We start from the raw sequence: 27,954 nt of genomic DNA on the forward strand, positions 1-27,954 counted from the left end.
TCTGGGATGGAGCGGTCTGAACTGGGATGGAGCGGTCTGAACTGGGATGGAGCGGTCTGATCTGGGATGGAGCGGTCTGAACTGGGATGGAGCGGTCTGAACTGGGATGGAGCGGTCTGATCTGGGATGGAGCGGTCTGAACTGGGATGGAGCGGTCTGAACTGGGATGGAGCGGTCTGAACTGGGATGGAGCGGTCTGATTTTGTCCAAAATAAACTAATTTTCATTGCAAAACAAAGTGGTTTGCTACGGTTTGGATGATTACCTTACACCTGGCTAACAATATCACCACACAAAGTTAGACTCATCCTCTTTATTGAAGCACTTGACTGCCAGGGACTCACTTGGTGTGGAATTAATACCAAGAGTCCCTGGCAACATCAAACCCAAAACAACTACATATCCAGCACACAAAACACTGTACTGGGAAATGAATAGGAATGGTCATTCATACAGTATGTCCTCTTTTGAATAAATTATAATGAGCAAAAATACATTCATAATGTTGCTTTTGCTAAATGGTGCAAAATAAATCGTTGTAAAAAATTATTTACAATATATCAAAGTCAAAATTTGCCCATAAAGCTGTATCGAAGGATTAATGTTCATAAGATTAAGTTCCAATGGTTCTCTCCCTGAGACCTCTGATTGGTTCAGGAGGAGGAAGTGGTGTGAATGGGGAGTTTTACATCTTGCTCTGTTTGACGTCTTGGTTATGCTGCTCAACAACAGAATCCCTCTTCTTCTTGTCAGAACCCTTGCTGCTCTTGCTGCAGTCTGAGTCCTTTCTCTCCATCTCAACCCGATCTCTCTTCTTCTCCTCCGGCTCGTGTTCCGGCTGGCTGAACTGGGCCTCGATCTCCGCTGGGTCAGTGTAGGTGTAGAAGTAGGACATGACGGCGAACACAATACACACCACCGCAAGGAGAGAGGCAAACAAGATGTATTCTGCCCACTGGAACACACAGACACACAGGGGTTAATATCACTACTCTGCCACCTGGAACACACAGGGGTTAATATCACTACTCTGCCCCCTGGAACACACAGACACACCGGGGTTAATATCACTACTCTACCCCCTGGAACACACAGGGGTTAATATTATTACTCTGCCCCATGGAACACACAGGGGTTAATATCACTATTCTGCCCCCTGGAACACACAGACACACCGGGGTTAATATCACTACTCTACCCCCTGAAACACACAGGGGTTAATATCATTACTCTGCCCCCTGGAACACACAGGGGTTGATATCACTATTCTGCCCACTGGAACACACAGACACACAGGGGTTAATATCACTACTCTACCCCCTGGAACACACAGGGGTTAATATCACTACTCTGCCCCATGGAACACACAGGGGTTAATATCACTACTCTGCCCCCTGGAACACACAGGGGTTAATATCACTACTCTACCCCCTGGAACACACAGGGGTGAATATCACTACTCTACCCCCTGGAACACACAGGGGTTAATATCACTACTCTGCCCCCTAGAACACAAAGGCACACAGGGGTTAATATCACTACTCTGCCCCCTGGAACACACAGACACACCGGGGTTAATATCACTACTCTGCCCCCTGGAACACACAGGGGTTCATATCATTACTCTGCCCCATGGAACACACAGGGGTTAATATCACTATTCTGCCCACTGGAACACACAGACACACAGGGGTTAATATCACTACTCTACCACCTGGAACACACAGGGGTTAATATCACTACTCTACCCCCTGGAACACACAGGGGTTAATATCACTACTCTACCCCCTGGAACACACAGGGGTTAATATCACTACTCTACCCCCTGGAACACACAGGGGTTAATATCATTACTCTGCCCCCTGGAACACACAGGGGTTAATATCACTACTCTGCCCCCTGGAACACACAGGGGTTAATATCACTACTCTACCCCTGGAACACACAGACACACAGGGGTTAATATCACTACTCTGCCCCCTGGAACACACAGCCATACAGGGGTTAATATCACTACTCTGCCCCCTGGAACACACAGGGGTTAATATCACTACTCTACCCCCTGGAACACACAGACACACAGGGGTTAATATCACTACTCTTCCCCCTGGAACACACAGACACACAGGGGTTAATATCACTACTCTGCCCCCTGGAACACACATGGGTTAATATCACTACTCTGCCCCCTGGAACACACAGGGGTTAATATCACTACTCTACCCCCTGGAACACACAGGGGTGAATATCACTACTCTACCCCCTGGAACACACAGGGGTTAATATCACTACTCTGCCCCCTAGAACACAAAGGCACACAGGGGTTAATATCACTACTCTGCCCCCTGGAACACACAGACACACCGGGGTTAATATCACTACTCTGCCCCCTGGAACACACAGGGGTTCATATCATTACTCTGCCCCATGGAACACACAGGGGTTAATATCACTATTCTGCCCACTGGAACACACAGACACACAGGGGTTAATATCACTACTCTACCCCCTGGAACACACAGGGGTTAATATCACTACTCTACCCCCTGGAACACACAGGGGTTAATATCATTACTCTGCCCCCTGGAACACACAGGGGTTAATATCACTACTCTGCCCCCTGGAACACACAGGGGTTAATATCACTACTCTACCCCTGGAACACACAGACACACAGGGGTTAATATCACTACTCTGCCCCCTGGAACACACAGCCATACAGGGGTTAATATCACTACTCTGCCCCCTGGAACACACAGGGGTTAATATCATTACTCTACCCCCTGGAACACACAGACACACAGGGGTTAATATCACTACTCTTCCCCCTGGAACACACAGACACACAGGGGTTAATATCACTACTCTGCCCCCTGGAACACACAGGGGTTAATATCACTACTCTGCCACCTGGAACACACAGGGGTTAATATCACTACTCTGCCCCCTGGAACACACAGGGGTTAATATCACTACTCTGCCCCCTGGAACACACAGGGGTTAATATCACTACTCTACCCCCTGGAACACACAGGGGTTAATATCACTACTCTACCCCCTGGAACACACAGGGGTTAATATCACTACTCTGCCACCTGGAACACACAGGGGTTGATATCACTATTCTGCCCACTGGAACACACAGACACACAGGGGTTAATATCACTACTCTACCCCCTGGAACACACAGGGGTTAATATCACTACTCTGCCCCATGGAACACACATGGGTTAATATCACTACTCTGCCCCCTGGAACACACAGGGGTTAATATCACTACTCTACCCCCTGGAACACACAGGGGTTAATATCACTACTCTACCCCCTGGAACACACAGGGGTGAATATCACTACTCTGCCCCCTGGAACACACAGGGGTTAATATCACTACTCTGCCCCCTAGAACACAAAGACACACAGGGGTTAATATCACTACTCTGCCCCCTGGAACACACAGACACACCAGGGTTAATATCACTACTCTGCCCCCTGGAACACACAGGGGTTCATATCATTACTCTGCCCCATGGAACACACAGGGGTTAATATCACTATTCTGCCCCCTGGAACACACAGACACACAGGGGTTAATATCACTACTCTACCCCCTGGAACACACAGGGGTTAATATCACTACTCTACCCCCTGGAACACACAGGGGTTAATATCACTACTCTACCCCCTGGAACACACAGGGGTTAATATCACTACTCTACCCCCTGGAACACACAGGGGTTAATATCACTACTCTACCCCCTGGAACACACAGGGGTTAATATCACTACTCTACCCCCTGGAACACACAGGGGTTAATATCATTACTCTGCCCCCTGGAACACACAGGGGTTAATATCACTACTCTGCCCCCTGGAACACACAGGGGTTAATATCACTACTCTACCCCTGGAACACACAGACACACAGGGGTTAATATCACTACTCTGCCCCCTGGAACACACAGCCATACAGGGGTTAATATCACTACTCTGCCCCCTGGAACACACAGGGGTTAATATCATTACTCTACCCCCTGGAACACACAGACACACAGGGGTTAATATCACTACTCTTCCCCCTGGAACACACAGACACACAGGGGTTAATATCACTACTCTGCCCCCTGGAACACACAGGGGTTAATATCACTACTCTGCCACCTGGAACACACAGGGGTTAATATCACTACTCTGCCCCCTGGAACACACAGGGGTTAATATCACTACTCTGCCCCCTGGAACACACAGGGGTTAATATCACTACTCTACCCCCTGGAACACACAGGGGTTAATATCACTACTCTACCCCCTGGAACACACAGGGGTTAATATCACTACTCTGCCACCTGGAACACACAGGGGTTGATATCACTATTCTGCCCACTGGAACACACAGACACACAGGGGTTAATATCACTACTCTACCCCCTGGAACACACAGGGGTTAATATCACTACTCTGCCCCATGGAACACACATGGGTTAATATCACTACTCTGCCCCCTGGAACACACAGGGGTTAATATCACTACTCTACCCCCTGGAACACACAGGGGTTAATATCACTACTCTACCCCCTGGAACACACAGGGGTGAATATCACTACTCTGCCCCCTGGAACACACAGGGGTTAATATCACTACTCTGCCCCCTAGAACACAAAGACACACAGGGGTTAATATCACTACTCTGCCCCCTGGAACACACAGACACACCAGGGTTAATATCACTACTCTGCCCCCTGGAACACACAGGGGTTCATATCACTACTCTGCCCCCTGGAACACACAGGGGTTAATATCACTACTCTACCCCCTGGAACACACAGACACACAGGGGTTAATATCACTACTCTACCCCCTGGAACACACAGGGGTTAATATCACTACTCTACCCCCTGGAACACACAGGGGTTAATATCACTACTCTACCCCCTGGAACACACAGGGGTTAATATCACTACTCTACCCCCTGGAACACACAGGGGTTAATATCACTACTCTACCCCCTGGAACACACAGGGGTTAATATCACTACTCTACCCCCTGGAACACACAGGGGTTAATATCATTACTCTGCCCCCTGGAACACACAGGGGTTAATATCACTACTCTGCCCCCTGGAACACACAGGGGTTAATATCACTACTCTACCCCCTGGAACACACAGACACACAGGGGTTAATATCACTACTCTGCCCCCTGGAACACACAGCCATACAGGGGTTAATATCACTACTCTGCCCCCTGGAACACACAGGGGTTAATATCACTACTCTACCCCCTGGAACACACAGACACACAGGGGTTAATATCACTACTCTTCCCCCTGGAACACACAGACACACAGGGGTTAATATCACTACTCTGCCCCCTGGAACACACAGGGGTTAATATCACTACTCTGCCACCTGGAACACACAGGGGTTAATATCACTACTCTGCCCCCTGGAACACACAGGGGTTAATATCACTACTCTGCCCCCTGGAACACACAGGGGTTAATATCACTACTCTACCCCCTGGAACACACAGGGGTTAATATCACTACTCTACCCCCTGGAACACACAGGGGTTAATATCACTACTCTGCCACCTGGAACACACAGGGGTTGATATCACTATTCTGCCCACTGGAACACACAGACACACAGGGGTTAATATCACTACTCTACCCCCTGGAACACACAGGGGTTAATATCACTACTCTGCCCCATGGAACACACATGGGTTAATATCACTACTCTGCCCCCTGGAACACACAGGGGTTAATATCACTACTCTACCCCCTGGAACACACAGGGGTTAATATCACTACTCTGCCCCCTGGAACACACTGGGGTTAATATCACTACTCTGCCCCCTAGAACACAAAGACACACAGGGGTTAATATCACTACTCTGCCCCCTGGAACACACAGGGGTTCATATCATTACTCTGCCCCATGGAACACACAGGGGTTAATATCACTATTCTGCCCACTGGAACACACAGACACACAGGGGTTAATATCACTACTCTACCCCCTGGAACACACAGGGGTTAATATCACTACTCTACCCCCTGGAACACACAGGGGTTAATATCACTACTCTACCCCCTGGAACACACAGGGGTTAATATCACTACTCTACCCCCTGGAACACACAGGGGTTAATATCATTACTCTGCCCCCTGGAACACACAGGGGTTAATATCACTACTCTGCCCCCTGGAACACACAGGGGTTAATATCACTACTCTACCCCCTGGAACACACAGACACACAGGGGTTAATATCACTACTCTGCCCCCTGGAACACACAGCCACACAGGGGTTAATATCACTACTCTGCCCCCTGGAACACACAGGGGTTAATATCACCACTCTACCCCCTGGAACACACAGACACACAGGGGTTAATATCACTACTCTTCCCCCTGGAACACACAGACACACAGGATTTAATATCACTACTCTGCCCCCTGGAACACACAGGGGTTAATATCACTACTCTGCCACCTGGAACACACAGGGGTTAATATCACTACTCTGCCCCCTGGAACACACAGGGGTTAATATCACTACTCTGCCCCCTGGAACACACAGGGGTTAATATCACTACTCTACCCCCTGGAACACACAGGGGTTAATATCACTACTCTACCCCCTGGAACACACAGGGGTTAATATCACTACTCTGCCACCTGGAACACACAGGGGTTAATATCACTACTCTGCCCCCTGGAACACACAGGGGTTAATATCACTACTCTGCCCCCTGGAACACACAGGGGTTAATATCACTACTCTGCCCCCTGGATCACACAGGGGTTAATATCATTACTCTGCCCCCTGGAACACACAGGGGTTAATATCACTACTCTGCCCCCTGGAACACACAGGGGTTAATATCACTACTCTGCCCCCTTGAACACACAGGGGTTAATATCACTACTCTGCCCCCTGGAACACACAGGGGTTAATATCACTACTCTACCCCCTGGAACACACAGGGGTTAATATCACTACTCTGCCCCATGGAACACACATGGGTTAATATCACTACTCTGCCCCCTGGAACACACAGGGGTTAATATCACTACTCTACCCCCTGGAACACACAGGTGTTAATATCACTACTCTACCCCCTGGAACACACAGGGGTGAATATCACTACTCTGCCCCCTGGAACACACAGGGGTTAATATCACTACTCTGCCCCCTAGAACACAAAGACACACAGGGGTTAATATCACTACTCTGCCCCCTGGAACACACAGACACACCGGGGTTAATATCACTACTCTGCCCCCTGGAACACACAGGGGTTCATATCATTACTCTGCCCCATGGAACACACAGGGGTTAATATCACTATTCTGCCCACTGGAACACACAGACACACAGGGGTTAATATCACTACTCTACCCCCTGGAACACACAGGGGTTAATATCACTACTCTACCCCCTGGAACACACAGGGGTTAATATCACTACTCTACCCCCTGGAACACACAGGGGTTAATATCACTACTCTACCCCCTGGAACACACAGGGGTTAATATCATTACTCTGCCCCCTGGAACACACAGAGGTTAATATCACTACTCTGCCCCCTGGAACACACAGGGTTTAATATCACTACTCTACCCCCTGGAACACACAGACACACAGGGGTTAATATCACTACTCTGCCCCCTGGAAAACACAGCCACACAGGGGTTAATATCACTACTCTGCCCCCTGGAACACAGGGGTTAATATCACTACTCTACCCCCTGGAACACACAGGGGTTAATATCACTACTCTACCCCCTGGAACACACAGGGGTTAATATCACTACTCTGCCACCTGGAACACACAGGGGTTAATATCACTACTCTGCCCCCTGGAACACACAGGGGTTAATATCACTACTCTGCCCCCTGGAACACACAGGGGTTAATATCACTACTCTGCCCCCTGGAACACACAGGGGTTAATATCACTACTCTGCCCCCTGGAACACACAGACACACAGGGGTTAATATCACTACTCTGCCCCCTGGAACACACAGGGGTTAATATCACTACTCTGCCCCCTGGATCACACAGGGGTTAATATAATTACTCTTCCCCCTGGAACACACAGGGGTTAATATCACTACTCTGCCCCCTGGAACACACAGGGGTTAATATCACTACTCTACCCCCTGGAACACACAGGGGTTAATATCACTACTCTGCCCCCTGGAACACACAGGGGTTAATATCACTACTCTGCCCCCTGGAACACACAGGGGTTAATATCACTACTCTACCCCCTGGAACACACAGTGGTTAATATCACTACTCTGCCCCCTGGAACACACAGACACGCAGGGGTTAATATCACTACTCTACCCCCTGGAACACACAGGAGTTAATATCACTACTCTGCCCCCTGGAACACACAGACACACAGGGGTTAATATCACTACTCTGCCCCCTGGAACACACAGGGGTTAATATCACTACTCTGCCCCCTGGAACACACAGGGGTTAATATCACTACTCTGCCCCCTGGAACACACAGGGGTTAATATCACTACTCTACCCCTGGAACACACAGACACACAGGGGTTAATATCACCACTACTCTGCCCCCTGGAACACACAGACAACAAGGTTTAGATATCAATGAACTTAGGCCCAATCTGACCTCAGTACAGTGGTCAGTATTGTTTAGAGGGTTTTATAGGGTTCTAGAGGTTAGAAGATCTGTAGTAACCTGATCTGGGAGCTGTGCTGCCTCGGCAACAATCAGCACTATGATGTTTCCCACAGCGACGGTGAACAGCCAACCAGCCTGCAGCACTGACTTCATGTTGCTAGGTGCCTGCAGAGCAAGAAGAGGTGTGCATTAGGTTTTGGGTTGAGATGAGAATTGAAAGTTAATTGACACAGTAACAGGTCGGAGTTGAGTTGTGTTTGGATGACAGAGAAGAGAGCCACTAGAGATCAAGGCTAGTGTGACGGGTGATAGAGGACAGTGGCGCCCCCTACCTGCGAGTAGGAGAACTCCAGGCCAGTCACAGAGAACACCACCTCTCCTGCTGTCATGAGGAAGTACTGAGGGATCTGCCAGCCCATGTGGATGGTGTTGGGCTTGATGTCTTCTACCACCTGGATGGCCTGCCAACACTGGACACAGTAATCAACACATGACACACTATTACTACAAAAAGAATACACAGGAAACAACAGAAACACATGTTTTAAAACCCTGGTAAACAGGCCAACATGGGCCTTCACCACACAATCAGACACAGCAAACAGAAAACCTGCTGTAAAACCCTGGTAAACAGCCCAACATGGGCCTTCACCACACAATCAGACACAGCAAACAGAAAACATGCTGTAAAACCCTGGTAAACAGCCCAACATGGGCCTTCACAACACAATCAGACACAGCAAACAACAGAAACACATGTTTTAAAACCCTGGTAAACAGGCCAACATGGGCCTTCACCACACAATCAGACACAGCAAACAGAAAACCTGCTGTAAAACCCTGGTAAACAGCCCAACATGGGCCTTCACCACACAATCAGACACAGCAAACAGAAAACATGCTGTAAAACCCTGGTAAACAGCCCAACATGGGCCTTCACCACACAATCAGACACAGCAAACAGAAAACATGCTGTAAAACCCTGGTAAACAGCCCAACATGGGCCTTCACAACACAATCAGACAGAGCACATTGCTAGTTTGGTTGAGGGTTAGGTATCAGGGGTTATAGGATAGAGGACTTACATCAGGGATTCCAATGTTGAATGTGGATGGTATGACGAGGGTGAAGGCGCTGCCAAAGCCCAGCTCTTTAGAGTACAGACACGATGCACCACCACTGTTCATGATGGTAAATTCCGCCCTGAGACACACAACAGCCAATCAGAGCTCTCTCCTTGTCCCCCCCCATACGGTATGAATGTGTGTTGATATGAAGCAAAAAGCCACTCACTTTCCCTGTGGAACCAGACTGTAGTTGGAGACAGACAGAGGAGCGATGTCACCGACTCCCAACGTAACGTTCAACGGACTGCCCAAACCATTCACAAATCTACGGTATGAAAGAGCAAAACAACAGGTCAGCAACATTTTAGATGGATAACTCATTGATCAGTTCAGAACCCAGACCCTAACCACTAACAGGACTGTTGGTAACACTCAGGGTCCTGACCCTAACGGAACTGTTGGTAACACTCAGGGTCCTGACCCTAACCACTAATGGGACTGTTGGTAACACTCAGGGTCCTGACCCTAACCACTAACGGGACTGTTGGTAACACTCAGGGTCCTGACCCTAACCACTAATGGGACTGTTGGTAACACTCAGGGTCCTGACCCTAACCACAAACAGGACTGTTGGTAACACTCAGGGTCCTGAGCCTAACCACTAACGGGACTGTTGGTAACACTCAGGGTGCAGACCCTAACCACTAACGGGAATGTTGGTAACACTCAGGGTTCGGACCCGAAACACTAATGGGACTGTTGTAACTAACCTGATGGCGTTCATGCCGTCATCGGGCTTCTTGCTCAAGTCGTAAACCTGGACAGAGCAGACGAGAGAGAAACAGGAGGGGATGTTACATTCCATAGTGGCTGACTGATAAAAACAACAGACATAGTGGCTGATAGACTGATATCAACAGCAGATATAGTGGCTGATAGACTGATATCAACAACAGATATAGTGGTTGATAGACTGATATCAACAACAGACATAGTGGCTGATATCAACAACAGATATAGTGGCTGATAGACTGATATCAACAACAGATATAGTGGTTGATAGACTGATATCAACAACAGATATAGTGGCTGATAGACTGATATCAACAACAGATATAGTGGCTGATAGACTGATATCAACAACAGACATAGTGGCTGATAGACTGATATCAACAACAGACATAGTGGCTGATAGACTGATATCAACAACAGACATAGTGGCTGATATCAACAACATATATAGTGGCTGATAGACTGATATCAACAACAGATATAGTGGCTGATATCAACAACAGACATAGTGGCTGATATCAACAACATATATAGTGGCTGATATCAACAACAGACAGTGGCTGATATCAACAACAGACATAGTGGCTGATATCAACAACATATATAGTGGCTGATATCAACAACAGATATAGTGGCTGATATCAACAACAGATATAGTGGCTGATTTCAACAACAGATATAGTGGCTGATATCAACAACAGATATAGTGGCTGATTTCAACAACAGACATAGTGGCTGATATCAACAACATATATAGTGGCTGATATCAACAACATATATAGTGGCTGATATCAACAACAGACAGTGGCTGATTTCAACAACAGACATAGTGGCTGATATCAACAACAGATATAGTGACTGATATCAACAACATATATAGTGGCTGATATCAACAACAGATATAGTGGCTGATTTCAACAACAGACATAGTGGCTGATATCAACAACATATATAGTGGCTGATATCAACAACAGACATAGTGGCTGATATCAACAACATATATAGTGGCTGATATCAACAACAGACATAGTGGCTGATATCAACAACAGATATAGTGACTGATATCAACAACAGACATAGTGGCTGATATCAACAACAGACATAGTGGCTGATTTCAACAACAGACATAGTGGCTGATATCAACAACAGATATAGTGACTGATATCAACAACAGACATAGTGGCTGATATCAACAACAGACATAGTGGCTGATTTCAACAACAGACATAGTGGCTGATATCAACAACAGACAGTGGCTGATTTCAACAACAGATATAGTGGCTGATTTCAACAACAGACATAGTGGCTGATATCAACAACAGATATAGTGGCTGATATCAACAACAGATATAGTGGCTGATTTCAACAACAGATATAGTGGCTGATATCAACAACAGACATAGTGGCTGATATCAACAACAGACATAGTGGCTGATATCAACAACATATATAGTGGCTGATATCAACAACAGACATAGTGGCTGATATCAACAACAGACATAGTGGCTGATATCAACAACATATATAGTGGCTGATATCAACAACAGACATAGTGGCTGATTTCAACAACAGATATAGTGGCTGATATCAACAACAGACATAGTGGCTGATATCAACAACAGACATAGTGGCTGATATCAACAACAGATATAGTGGCTGATATCAACAACAGACATAGTGGCTGATATCAACAACATATATAGTGGCTGATATCAACAACAGACATAGTGGCTGATATCAACAACAGACATAGTGACTGATATCAACAACAGATATAGTGGCTGATAGACTGATATCAACAACAGACATAGTGGCTGATATCAACAACAGACATAGTGGCTGATATCAACAACAGATATAGTGGCTGATATCAACAACAGACATAGTGGCTGATATCAACAACATATATAGTGGCTGATATCAACAACAGACATAGTGGCTGATATCAACAACAGACATAGTGACTGATATCAACAACAGATATAGTGGCTGATAGACTGATATCAACAACATATATAGTGGCTGATTTCAACAACAGACATAGTGGCTGATATCAACAACAGACATAGTGGCTGATATCAACAACAGATATAGTGGCTGATATCAACAACAGACATAGTGGCTGATATCAACAACATATATAGTGGCTGATATCAACAACAGATATAGTGGCTGATTTCAACAACAGACATAGTGGCTGATATCAACAACATATATAGTGGCTGATATCAACAACAGACATAGTGGCTGATATCAACAACATATATAGTGGCTGATATCAACAACAGACATAGTGGCTGATATCAACAACAGACATAGTGGCTGATATCAACAACATTTATAGTGGCTGATATCAACAACAAATATAGTGGCTGATATCAACAACAGACATAGTGGCTGATATCAACAACAGATATAGTGGCTGATAGACTGATATCAACAACATTTATAGTGGCTGATTTCAACAACATATATAGTGGCTGATATCAACAACAGACATAGTGGCTGATATCAACAACAGACATAGTGGCTGATTTCAACAACATATATAGTGGCTGATATCAACAACAGATATAGTGGCTGATTTCAACAACATATATAGTGGCTGATATCAACAACAGACAGTGGCTGATATCAACAACAGACATAGTGGCTGATATCAACAACAGACATAGTGGCTGATATCAACAACAGATATGGTGGCTGATAGACTGATATCAACAACATTTATAGTGGCTGATATCAACAACAGATATGGTGGCTGATATCAACAACAGATATAGTGGCTGACAGACTGATATTAACAAGAGGCCTAGTGGCTGATATCAACAACAGATAGAGTAGCTGATAGACTGACATCATCAACAGACAAGGTCGCTGATAGACTGATATCAACAACAGATATAGTGGCCGATAGACATATCAACAACAGACATCTTGACTGATAGACTGATTTCAACAACAGACATAGTGGCTGATATCAACAACTTATATACTGGCTGATATCAACAACAGATATAGTGGCTGATATCAACAACAGACATAGTGGCTGATATCAACAACAGATATAGTGTGCTGATATCAACAACAGATATTGTGGCTGATATCAACAACATACAGTTGAAGTCAAAAGTTTAAATACACTCAGGTTGGAGTCATTAAAACTAGTTTTTCAACCACTCCACTAATTTCTTGTTAACAAACTACAGTTTTGGCACTAAGTTACACTAAGTTGACTGTGCCTTTAAACAGCTTGGACAATTCCAGAAAATGGTGTCATGGCTTTAGAAGTTTCTGATAGGCTTATTGACATCATTTGAGTCAATTGGAGGTGTACCTGTGGATATATTTCAAGGCCTTGCCTCTTGGCTTGACATCATGGGAAAATCAAAATAAATCAGCCCTGACCTCAATCCTATAGAAAATGTGTGGGCAGAACTGAAAAAGCGTGTGCGAGCAAAGAGGCTTACCAACCTGACTCAGTTACACCAGCTCAGTCAGGAGGAATGGGCCAAAATTCACCCATCTTATTGTGGGAAGCTTGTGGAAGGCTACCCGAAACGTTTGACCTAATTTAAACAATTTAAAGGCAATGCTACCAACTACTAATTGAGCCTATGTAAACGTCTGACCCACTGTGAATGTGATGAAAAAAATAAAAGCTCAAATAAATCACTCTCTCTACTATTATTCTGGCATTTCACATTCTTAAAATAAAGTGGTGATCCTAACTGACCTAAAACAGGGAATTTTTACTAGGATTAAAATGTCAGGAATTGTGAAATAATATCAACAACAGACATAGTGGCTGAGAGACTATCAACAACAGACATAGTGGCTGAGAGACTGATATCAACAACAGACATAGTGGCTGAGAGACTGATATCAACAACATACATAGTGGCTGAGAGACTATCAACAACAGACATAGTGGCTGAGAGACTGATATCAACAACAGACATAGTGGCTGAGAGACTGATATCAACAACAGACATAGTGGCTGAGAGACTGATATCAACAACAGACATAGTGGCTGAGAGACTGATATCAACAACAGACAGTGGCTAGAGTGAGTCTTGGACTGAGACTAGAATGGTAGATCAACAGACCAAGACTAGAATGGTAGATTAACTCAGACCATGACTAGAATGGTAGATCAACAGACCAAGACTAGAATGGTAGATCAACAGACCAAGACTAGAATGGTAGATCAACAGACCAAGACTAGAATGGTAGATCAACAGACCAAGACTAGAATGGTAGATCCTATGACTATGGACCAAGACTAGAATGGTAGATCCTATGACTATGGACCAAGACTAGAATGGTAGATCCTATGACTATGGACCAAGACTAGAATGGTAGATCCTATGACTATGGACCAAGACTAGAATGGTAGATCCTATGACTATGGACCAAGACTAGAATGGTAGATCCTATGACTATGGACCAATACTAGAATGGTAGATCCTATGACTATGGACCAAGACTAGAATGGTAGATCCTATGACTATGGACCAAGACTAGAATGGTAGATCCTATGACTATGGACCAAGACTAGAATGGTAGATCCTATGACTATGGACCAAGACTAGAATGGTAGATCCTATGACTATGGACCAAGACTAGAATGGTAGATCCTATGACTATGGACCAAGACTAGAATGGTAGATCCTATGACTATGGACCAAGACTAGAATGGTAGATCCTATGACTATGGACCAAGACTAGAATGGTAGATCCTATGACTACGGACCAAGACTAGAATGGTAGATCCTATGACTATGGACCAAGACTAGAATGGTAGATCCTATGACTACGGACCAAGACTAGAATGGTAGATCCTATGACTATGGACCAAGACTAGAATGGTAGATCCTATGACTATGGACCAAGACTAGAATGGTAGATCCTATGACTATGGACCAAGACTAGAATGGTAGATCCTATGACTATGGACCAAGACTAGAATGGTAGATCCTATGACTATGGACCAAGACTAGAATGGTAGATCCTATGACTATGGACCAAGACTAGAATGGTAGATCCTATGACTATGGACCAAGACTAGAATGGTAGATCAACAGACCAAGACTAGAATGGTAGATCAACAGACCAAGACTAGAATGGTAGATCAACAGACCAAGACTAGAATGGTAGATCCTATGACTATGGACCAAGACTAGAATGGTAGATCCTATGACTATGGACCAAGACTAGAATGGTAGATCCTATGACTATGGACCAAGACTAGAATGGTAGATCCTATGACTATGGACCAAGACTAGAATGGTAGATCCTATGACTATGGACCAAGACTAGAATGGTAGATCCTATGACTATGGACCAAGACTAGAATGGTAGATCCTATGACTATGGACCAAGACTAGAATGGTAGATCCTATGACTATGGACCAAGACTAGAATGGTAGATCCTATGACTATGGACCAAGACTAGAATGGTAGATCCTATGACTACGGACCAAGACTAGAATGGTAGATCCTATGACTATGGACCAAGACTAGAATGGTAGATCCTATGACTATGGACCAAGACTAGAATGGTAGATCCTATGACTATAGACCAAGACTAGAATGGTAGATCCTATGACTACGGACCAAGACTAGAATGGTAGATCCTATGACTATGGACCAAGACTAGAATGGTAGATCCTATGACTATGGACCAAGACTAGAATGGTAGATCCTATGACTTTAGACCAAGACTAGAATGGTAGATCCTATGACTATGGACCAAGACTAGAATGGTAGATCCTATGACTATGGACCAAGACTAGAATGGTAGATCCTATGACTATGGACCAAGACTAGAATGGTAGATCCTATGACTATGGACCAAGACTAGAATGGTAGATCCTATGACTATGGACCAAGACTAGAATGGTAGATCCTATGACTATGGACCAAGACTAGAATGGTAGATCCTATGACTATGGACCAAGACTAGAATGGTAGATCCTATGACTATGGACCAAGACTAGAATGGTAGATCCTATGACTATGGACCAAGACTAGAATGGTAGATCCTATGACTATGGACCAAGACTAGAATGGTAGATCCTATGACTATGGACCAAGACTAGAATGGTAGATCCTATGACTATGGACCAAGACTAGAATGGTAGATCCTATGACTATGGACCAAGACTAGAATGGTAGATCCTATGACTATGGACCAAGACTAGAATGGTAGATCCTATGACTATGGACCAAGACTAGAGTGGTAGATCCTATGACTATGGACCAAGACTAGAATGGTAGATCCTATGACTATGGACCAAGACTAGAATGGTAGATCAACAGACCAAGACTAGAATGGTAGATCAACAGACCAAGACTAGAATGGTAGATCAACAGACCAAGACTAGAATGGTAGATCCTATGACTATGGACCAAGACTAGAATGGTAGATCCTATGACTATGGACCAAGACTAGAATGGTAGATCCTATGACTATGGACCAAGACTAGAGTGGTAGATCCTATGACTATGGACCAAGACTAGAATGGTAGATCCTATGACTATGGACCAAGACTAGAATGGTAGATCAACAGACCAAGACTAGAATGGTAGATCAACAGACCAAGACTAGAATGGTAGATCAACAGACCAAGACTAGAATGGTAGATCCTATGACTATGGACCAAGACTAGAATGGTAGATCCTATGACTATGGACCAAGACTAGAATGGTAGATCCTATGACTATGGACCAAGACTAGAATGGTAGATCAACAGACCAAGACTAGAATGGTAGATCAACAGACCAAGACTAGAATGGTAGATCAACAGACCAAGACTAGAATGGTAGATCCTATGACTATGGACCAAGACTAGAATGGTAGATCCTATGACTATGGACCAAGACTAGAATGGTAGATCCTATGACTATGGACCAAGACTAGAGTGGTAGATCCTATGACTATGGACCAAGACTAGAATGGTAGATCCTATGACTATGGACCAAGACTAGAATGGTAGATCAACAGACCAAGACTAGAATGGTAGATCAACAGACCAAGACTAGAATGGTAGATCAACAGACCAAGACTAGAATGGTAGATCCTATGACTATGGACCAAGACTAGAATGGTAGATCCTATGACTATGGACCAAGACTAGAATGGTAGATCCTATGACTATGGACCAAGACTAGAATGGTAGATCCTATGACTATGGACCAAGACTAGAATGGTAGATCCTATGACTATGGACCAAGACTAGAATGGTAGATCCTATGACTATGGACCAAGACTAGAATGGTAGATCCTATGACTATGGACCAAGACTAGAATGGTAGATCCTATGACTATGGACCAAGACTAGAATGGTAGATCCTATGACTATGGACCAAGACTAGAATGGTAGATCCTATGACTATGGACCAAGACTAGAATGGTAGATCCTATGACTATGGACCAAGACTAGAGTGGTAGATCCTATGACTATGGACCAAGACTAGAATGGTAGATCCTATGACTATGGACCAAGACTAGAATGGTAGATCAACAGACCAAGACTAGAATGGTAGATCAACAGACCAAGACTAGAATGGTAGATCAACAGACCAAGACTAGAATGGTAGATCCTATGACTATGGACCAAGACTAGAATGGTAGATCCTATGACTATGGACCAAGACTAGAATGGTAGATCCTATGACTATGGACCAAGACTAGAGTGGTAGATCCTATGACTATGGACCAAGACTAGAATGGTAGATCCTATGACTATGGACCAAGACTAGAATGGTAGATCAACAGACCAAGACTAGAATGGTAGATCAACAGACCAAGACTAGAATGGTAGATCAACAGACCAAGACTAGAATGGTAGATCCTATGACTATGGACCAAGACTAGAATGGTAGATCCTATGACTATGGACCAAGACTAGAATGGTAGATCCTATGACTATGGACCAAGACTAGAATGGTAGATCCTATGACTATGGACCAAGAATTGAATGGTAGATCCTATGACTATGGACCAAGACTAGAATGGTAGATCCTATGACTATGGACCAAGCTTTGTTCTGTAGAGTCATTTCATCAGACGTTAGGATAAGTACATATAGTGTCAACCTCACCAGGTTCATATCCAGGGTTGGAGAAACCAGGGCTGTGCGTCGGGTCTGGGACATTAAGGGCAGATCCGTCCCCGCTGACGTGTTCTTGTTGAACACCACTCTGACTGGTTTGTCAAACGTCAAGTAGCCCCCAGTATTCACCTGAAGGAAGCAGGGTCATGGTCATGGAAACAGGGATCAGAATGTGTCTTCAATGACAGACAAGAATAGTTTTTGAGCACCACTTGACATGAAAGTAGAGGCTAAATGACTTGCCTGGTGAGCTGGTACAGACACATCAGCTGTCCCATCGATAGTAACAGTCAGCGGGGCCTGGTTGAGATTCAGGAACTTGACCTGGCCTGCCACACCTTTGGGCAGCTTGGGAAGGGTTTGCTGCAAGAACAATTAAAACGTGCCCTTACCCTGCCACTCTCTTCTGCTCTCTCACTGTGTGTGTGTGTGTGTGGGTGGGGGGGGTGTGTATCTGTGGGGGGGTGTATGTGTGTTTGGAGGGGGTGTATGTGTGTGGGGGGGTGTATGTGTGTTTGGGGGAGGTGTATGTGTGTTTGGGGGGTGTATGTGTGGGGGGGTGTATGTGTGTTTGGGGGGGTGTATGTGTGGGGGGGGGTGTATGTGTGTTTGGGGGAGGTGTATGTGTGTTTGGGGGGGTGTATGTGTGGGGGGGTTGTATGTGTGTTTGGGGGGGTGTATGTGTGTGGGGGTTGTATGTGTGGGGGGGTGTATGTGTGTTTGGGGGGGTGTATGTGTGGGGGGGGTGTATATGTGGGGGGGTTGTATGTGTGTTTGGAGGGGATGTATGTGTGGGGGGGGGATGTATGTGTGGGGGGGGTGTATGTGGGGGGGGGGGGGTGTATGTGTGTGTGGGGGGGTGTATGTGTGTGTGTATGTGTATATATACTATATGTATGTGTGTGTGGGGGGGTGTATGTGTGTGTGTATGTGTATATATACTATATGTATGTGTGTGGGGGGGGGGGTGTGTGTATGTGTATATATACTATATGTATGTGTGTGGGGGGGTGTATGTGTGTGTGTATGTGTATATATACTATATGTATGTGTGTGGGGGGGTGTATGTGTGTGTGTATGTGTATATATACTATATATACTCACATCAATCTGTAACTGCAGCAGGGCAGCGGCTACAAAAGCCAACGCAGCAATCAGCATCCCTACTGTCATCCTCTTCAGAGGCCTACACACACACACAGACACAGACAGACACACACACACACACACACACACACACACACACACACACACACACACACACACACACACATACACACACACACCCAGACACAGACACAGACACAGACACAGACACAGACACAGACACAGACACAGACACACCCAGACACAGACACAGACACACCCAGACACAGACACAGACACACACACACATAACACACACCCAGACACAGACACACCCAGACACAAACACAGACACACACACACACACACACACACACAGACACAGACACAGACACACACACAGACACACACACACACACAACACACACACACAGACACAGACACAGACACAGACACACACACAGGTCACACAACAACGCGAGGCCCAATCTGTGTGACTCTGTTACAGTTTTTTCCAACTGCTTACACACAAAATCTTTTCATGTCACACGAGTTTTGAAACCTCTCACTCAAAGTGCAAAACCACACACCAAATATCCAAAACCATAGTGCAAAACCACACACCAAATATCCAAAACCATACTGCAAAACCACACACCAAATATCCAAAACCATAGTGCAAAACCACACACCAAATATCCAAAACCATACTGCAAAACCACACACCAAATATCCAAAACCATACTGCAAAACCACACACCAAATATCCAAAACCATACTGCAAAACCACACACCAAATATCCAAAACCATACTGCAAAACCACACACCAAATATCCAAAACCATACTGCAAAACCACACACCAAATATCCAAAACCATAGTGCAAAACCACACACCAAATATCCAAAACCATACTGCAAAACCACACACCAAATATCCAAAACCATAGTGCAAAAACACACACCAAATATCCAAAACCATAGTGCAAAACCACACACCAAATATCCAAACCATACTGCAAAACCACACACCAAATATCCAAAACCATAGTGCAAAACCACACACCAAATATCCAAAACCATAGTGCAAAACCACACACCAAATATCCAAAACCATACTGCAAAACCACACACCAAATATCCAAAACCATAGTGCAAAACCACACACCAAATATCCAAACCATTAGCTATTTCTCAGCCTTTGACTCAGTTGTCAATTGCATGAAACACTTTTTTCAAAACACTACACACAATTCTAACAGGAAGTGACTTGTTTTCCTTTTCCAAACACAACCAATCAAAATGCTACGCTTATTCACCAGGTCACACACACACTCCTCACATGTGCAAACACTAATAGCTTAACTGATCACTAACCAATCACTGCTTTACTGTAGTATAGGCCTATAAATAGGTCAAAGGTCAGATTACCTGTTTTGAACAATGGATGTCAACAATGGACAGAGAGCAAGAGGAGTAGGAGGGAGAGGAAGAGGAAGAAGAGGACGAGGGCAAAGAAGAGAAGGAAGGAGAGCCATCTCTGATGAGATTAGGGCAACACTTGTTGATCATGTGATCAACCACGGTTTGACCATGAGAGAGACTGGACTGAGAGTCCAGCCCAACTTGAGTCGATTTACAGTGGCGTCCATAATTCGACCCTTCAGAAATGAGAACAGGTATGCAACTATATAATGACTATTTTAGCATTACAGTAATGTACTGTAAAATACGTATGACTGCATAGTATTGCATAAACATTTGTAACTCTAAGCCATCCATTTACTGCACTGCATTGAATGAATGAGGTTGGTTATCATACTGTACTACATTTTGTACATTGTTTACAGTTCCTCTGCTGAACACAGACTGTGTTTGAATTCTGTCCAGAGTTGAAAGGCAAAGACATCATGGAGGACGAGGACGCTTGTTTACAGATGTACAAGAGACTGCAATTATAAATATGGTTTTGGCCGACAATGCAATTAGGATTCGAGAGATAAGAGAGCATATCTTGAATAATGACACCATATTTAACAACATCAATGCTGTAAGCCTGTCGACCATACAACGCATCCTCCAACGGCACCGAGTGACGATGAAACAACTTTACAAGGTGCCATTTGAGAGAAACTCTGACAGAGGCAAGAATATGCGACATGACTTTGTAGAGGTATGAATGCAACACTACATCCAGTACTTCAGACCATATTTACTCCTCTGTATATCCTTTTGTCTGTTACAGAGAGTATTGGAGCTGGATGCCCATGTAGTTCTCCATGATTTTATTTATGTGGATGAGGTTGGCTTCAACCTCACCAAAACCAGGCGCCGTGGAAGAAATGTAATAGGACAGAGGGCAATTACCAATGTCCCTGGACAGCGTGGGGGTAATATAACTATGTGTGCTGCCATCGCTCAAAACGGGGTCCTCCATCACAACGCCACACTGGGTCCGTACAACACCGGCCATATGCTCACTTTTCTGGATGCTTGTCCCTGATCCAGATCAGGAGCCTGCTAGATTTGTGGTTTTATGGGACAATGTTAGTTTTCACCGGGCTGTTCTGGTCCAAAACTGGTTTGCCACCCATCCACAATGTGTAGTTTTGTACCTACCCCCATATTCACCTTTTCTAAATCCCATAGAGGAATTCTTCTCAGCCTGGCGCTGGAAAGTGTATGATCGCCAACCCTATGCCCGCATGCCGCTTCTCCAGGCAATGGAGGACGCATGTGGGGACACAGAGGTTGCCTCTGTCCAAGGTTGGATACGCCATGCTAGGAGATACTTCCCTCCATCTGGGGACATAGAGGTTGTCTCTGTCCAAGGTTGGATACACCATGCTAGGAGGTACTTCCCTCCATGTGGGGACACAGAGGTTGCCTCTGTCCAAGGTTGGATACGCCATGCTAGGAGGTACTTCCCTCCATGTGGGGACACAGAGGTTGTCTCTGTCCAAGGTTGGATACGCCATGCTAGGAGGTACTTCCCTCCATGTGGGGACACAGAGGTTGTCTCTGTCCAAGGTTGGATACGCCATGCTAGGAGGTACTTCCCTCCATGTGGGGACACAGAGGTTGTCTCTGTCCAAGGTTGGATACGCCATGCTAGGAGGTACTTCCCTCCATGTGGGGACATAGAGGTTGCCTCTGTCCAAGGTTGGATACGCCATGCTAGGAGATACTTCCCTCCATGTGGGGACACAGAGGTTGTCTCTGTCCATGGTTGGATACGCCATGCTAGGAGGTACTTCCCTCCATGTGGGGACATAGAGGTTGTCTCTGTCCAAGGTTGGATACGCCACGCTAGGAGATACTTCCCTCCATGTTTGGCAAGAGAAAACGTATCTTGTGATGTGGACGAAGTATTGTGGCCAGACCCAGGTCGGAGAAGAGATGAAGAGTAGCTTAGCACTGGTGACTGCCCCCCCCCACCAATTCCTGGACTAACCCCCCAGGACCCCACACACACAATTGTGTTCTTTACTGTATTCTAAAGAATATACTTTTGGTTTACATATGTTTATGGGTTTGTTGTATGCTACTGTATACAACAGTAATGTTTGGCCTAATAAATGTTTTCTGTCTCTGCATTGCATTGGTGTTTACAGTGTACTTGTTACCCCTCTCAGCAGATGATTTTCACTGTAGAACATTGCATTGGTGTTTACAGTGTACTTGTTACCCCTCTCAGCAGATGATTTTCACTGTAGAACATTGTATTGGTGTTTACAGTGTACTTGTTACCCCTCTCAGCCGATTACTTTCACTGTAGAACATTGTATTGGTGTTTACAGTGTACTTGTTACCCCTCTCAGCCGATTACTTTCACTGTAGAACATTGTATTGGTGTTTACAGTGTACTTGTTACCCCTCTCAGCAGATGACTTTCACTGTAGAACATTACATTGAAATGTAGATATAAGCCTATGAAAGACCAAGGAGCTTTAGATTTAGAACAACCGTGTTTACATGGTAGATCCAGAAATGTACTATTATGAAAGCAGTGTTTGCCATTTGATGCCAATGCTTCATTCTGACATGTGTTTATGGCATTTTGAATGCAGTGTTACATTTTGTAGGAGATGTGAGGCATTTTGTGTGTGCAGTTTTGGGAATTGCGTGTAGAGTTTTGAAAAAAGGAGACAGTTTTGAAAACGTGTGTCAGCAGTCACACAACTCACGTAAAGTTCAGGTGGCATTTCTTTATGAGAGGGTAGACCAGGCTGTCCATGATGGGGACCAGGGCCAGGATCAGGATGGGGTTGACAGTCTGACAGACAGGAAGCAGAACATGGGAAGAGCATGTCACGCCTACAAATTATAGTATATATTTAATCAATAAGGCCAGAGGAGGTCTGGTATATTTAATCAATAAGGCCAGAGGAGGTCTGGTATATTTAATCAATAAGGCCAGAGGAGGTCTGGTATATTTAATCAATAAGGCCAGAGGAGGTCTGGTATATTTAATCAATAAGGCCAGAGAAGGTCTGGTATATTTAATCAATAAGGCCAGAGGAGGTCTGGTATATTTAATCAATAAGGCCAGAGAAGGTCTGGTATATTTAATCAATAAGGCCAGAGGAGGTCTGGTATATTTAATCAATAAGGCCAGAGGAGTCTGGTATATTTAATCAATAAGGCCAGAGGAGGTCTGGTATATTTAATCAATAAGGCCAGAGAAGGTCTGGTATATTTAATCAATAAGGCCAGAGGAGGTCTGGTATATTTAATCAATAAGGCCAGAGGAGGTCTGGTATATTTAATCAATAAGGCCAGAGGAGTCTGGTATATTTAATCAATAAGGCCAGAGGAGGTCTGGTATATTTAATCAATAAGGCCAGAGGAGGTCTGGTATATTTAATCAATAAGGCCAGAGGAGGTCTGGTATATTTAATCAATAAGGCCAGAGGAGTCTGGTATATTTAAGCAATAAGGCTAGTATATAGAGTTAGTATAGTTAGTATATATAGTTAGTATATAGTATATATAGTTAGTATAGTTAGTATATACAGTTAGTATAGTTAGTATATAGAGATAGTATATATAGTTAGTATATAGAGATAGTATATATAGTTAGTATAGTTAGTATATAGAGATAGTATATATAGGTAGTATAGTTAGTATATAGAGATAGTATATATAGTTAGTATAGTTAGTATATAGAGATAGTATATATAGTTAGTATAGTTAGTATATAGAGATAGTATATATAGTTAGTATATAGTATATAGAGTTAGTATAGTTAGTATATATAGTTAGTATAGTTAGTATATAGAGATAGTATATATAGTTAGTATAGTTAGTATATATAGTTAGTATAGTTAGTATAGTTCGTATATAGAGATAGTATATATAGTTAGTATAGTTAGTATATAGAGATAGTATATATAGTTAGTATAGTTAGTATATAGAGATAGTATATATAGTTAGTATATAGTATATAGAGTTAGTATAGTTAGTATATATAGTTAGTATAGTTAGTATATAGAGATAGTATATATAGTTAGTATATAGAGATAGTATATATAGTTAGTATAGTTAGTATATAGAGATAGTATATATAGTTAGTATAGTTAGTATATATAGTTAGTATAGTTAGTATAGTTCGTATATAGAGATAGTATATATAGGTAGTATAGTTAGTATATAGAGATAGTATATATAGTTAGTATAGTTAGTATATAGAGATAGTATATATAGTTAGTATAGTTAGTATATAGAGATAGTATATATAGTTAGTATATAGTATATAGAGTTAGTATAGTTAGTATATATAGTTAGTATAGTTAGTATATAGAGATAGTATATATAGTTAGTATAGTTAGTATATATAGTTAGTATAGTTAGTATAGTTCGTATATAGAGATAGTATATATAGTTAGTATAGTTAGTATATAGAGATAGTATATATAGTTAGTATAGTTAGTATATAGAGATAGTATATATAGTTAGTATATAGTATATAGAGTTAGTATAGTTAGTATATATAGTTAGTATAGTTAGTATATAGAGATAGTATATATAGTTAGTATATAGAGATAGTATATATAGTTAGTATAGTTAGTATATAGAGATAGTATATATAGTTAGTATAGTTAGTATATATAGTTAGTATAGTTAGTATAGTTCGTATATAGAGATAGTATATATAGTTAGTATAGTTAGTATATAGAGATAGTATATATAGTTAGTATATAGAGATAGTATATATAGTTAGTATATAGAGATAGTATATATAGTTAGTATAGTTAGTATATATAGTTAGTATGGTTAGTATATAGAGATAGTATATATAGTTAGTATAGTTAGTATATAGAGATAGTATATATAGTTAGTATATACAGTTAGTATAGTTAGTATATAGAGATAGTATATATAGTTAGTATATAGAGATAGTATATATAGTTAGTATAGTTAGTATATAGAGATAGTATATATAGTTAGTATAGTTAGTATATAGAGATAGTATATATAGTTAGTATAGTTAGTATATAGAGATAGTATATATAGTTAGTATAGTTAGAATATAGAGATAGTATATATAGTTAGTATATAGAGATAGTATATATAGTTAGTATAGTTAGTATATAGAGATAGTATATATAGTTAGTATAGTTAGTATATATAGTTAGTATGGTTAGTATATAGAGATAGTATATATAGTTAGTATAGTTAGTATATAGAGATAGTATATATAGTTAGTATATACAGTTAGTATAGTTAGTATATAGAGATAGTATATATAGTTAGTATATAGAGATAGTATATATAGTTAGTATAGTTAGTATATAGAGATAGTATATATAGTTAGTATAGTTAGTATATAGAGATAGTATATATAGTTAGTATAGTTAGTATATAGAGATAGTATATATAGTTAGTATAGTTAGAATATAGAGATAGTATATATAGTTAGTATATAGAGATAGTATATATAGTTAGTATAGTTAGTATATAGAGATAGTATATATAGTTAGTATAGTTAGTATATAGAGATAGTATATATAGTTAGTATAGTTAGAATATAGAGATAGTGTATATATAGTTAGTATATAGAGATAGTATATATAGTTAGTAAAGTTAGTATAGTTTGTATATATAGTTAGTATATAGAGATAGTATATATAGTTAGTATAGTTAGTATATAGAGATAGTATATATAGTTAGTGTCACGTTCTGACCTTTATTTCCTTTGTTTTGTCATTATTTAGTATGGTCAGGGCGTGAGTTGGGATGGTCAGTCTATGTTTGTTTTTCTATGATTTGGGTATTTCTATGTTTCGGCCTAGTATGGTTCTCAATCAGAGGCAGGTGTCATTAGTTGTCTCTGATTGAGAATCATACTTAGGTAGCCTGGGTTTCACTGTGTGTTTGTGGGTGATTGTTCCTGTCTCTGTGTTTGCACCAGATAGGGCTGTTTTGGTTTTTTCACATTTCTTGTTTTGTTAGTTTATTCATGTATAGTGTCTTTATTAAAGAACCATGAATAACCACCACGCTGCGTTTTGGTCCGCCTCTCCTTCACCTCAAGAAAACCGTTACAGAATCACCCACCACAACAGGACCAAGCGGCGTGGTAACGGGCAGCAGCAACAGCGGTGCAAAGAGGAATGGACATGGGACGATGTATTGGACGGCAAGGGTTGCTACACATGGGAGGAGATCCTGGCGGGAAAGGATCGCCTTCCATGGGAACAGGTGGAGGCAGCTAGGAGAGCAGAGGCAGCCGGAGAGAGGAGCCGGCGATATGAGGGAACACGGCTGGCAAGGAAGCCCGAGAGGCAATTTCTTGGGGGTGGCACACAGGAAGTGTGGCGAAGCCAGGTAGGAGACCTGCACCAACTTCCTGTGCTTACCGGGGGGCTGGAGAGACCGGGCAGGCTGTGAAGTGTACGGTGTCCCCAGTGCGGGTGCATAGCCCGGTGCGGTACATTCCAGCTCCGCGTATCGGCCGGGCTAGAGTGGGCATCGAGCCAAGTGCCATGAAGCCGGCTCTACGCATCTGGTTTCCAGTGCGTCTCCTTGGGCCGGCTTACATGGCACCAGCCTTGCGCATGGTGTCCCCGGTTCGCCTGCATAGCCCAGTGCGGGCTATTCCACCTCGCCGCACTGGCAGGGCGACCGGGAGCATGCAACCAGGTAGGGTTGGGCAGGCTCGGTGCTTAAGAGCTCCAGTGCGCCTGCATGGTCCGTCTATCCGTCACCACCTCCAC

General features: G+C 43.2%; 1 protein-coding gene across 1 annotated transcript in view; it reads right to left on the reverse strand.

Moving 5' to 3' along the window:
- Positions 1-298: 298 nt before the first annotated feature.
- LOC149975352 (solute carrier family 15 member 1-like) overlaps positions 299-27,954 on the reverse strand; it is a 74,328-nt gene continuing 46,672 nt past the window's right edge. Inside the window, exons 14-23 of the mRNA XM_090206949.1 lie at positions 23,923-24,011; positions 19,755-19,836; positions 18,894-19,013; positions 18,639-18,779; positions 10,509-10,555; positions 9,965-10,063; positions 9,757-9,874; positions 9,004-9,141; positions 8,729-8,836; positions 299-955 (exon numbers count right to left, since the gene is read on the reverse strand). Of these exons, the coding sequence (XP_090063075.1) occupies positions 686-955; positions 8,729-8,836; positions 9,004-9,141; positions 9,757-9,874; positions 9,965-10,063; positions 10,509-10,555; positions 18,639-18,779; positions 18,894-19,013; positions 19,755-19,836; positions 23,923-24,011 (1,212 nt within the window). The 3' untranslated portion in view covers positions 299-685. The remainder of the gene's footprint in view (positions 956-8,728; positions 8,837-9,003; positions 9,142-9,756; positions 9,875-9,964; positions 10,064-10,508; positions 10,556-18,638; positions 18,780-18,893; positions 19,014-19,754; positions 19,837-23,922; positions 24,012-27,954) is intronic.

Source organism: Oncorhynchus mykiss, chromosome 18 (assembly GCF_057628025.1).
Source record: "Oncorhynchus mykiss isolate SJ-2025 chromosome 18, ASM5762802v1, whole genome shotgun sequence".
In the NCBI taxonomy this organism is placed as follows: domain Eukaryota; kingdom Metazoa; phylum Chordata; class Actinopteri; order Salmoniformes; family Salmonidae; genus Oncorhynchus; species Oncorhynchus mykiss.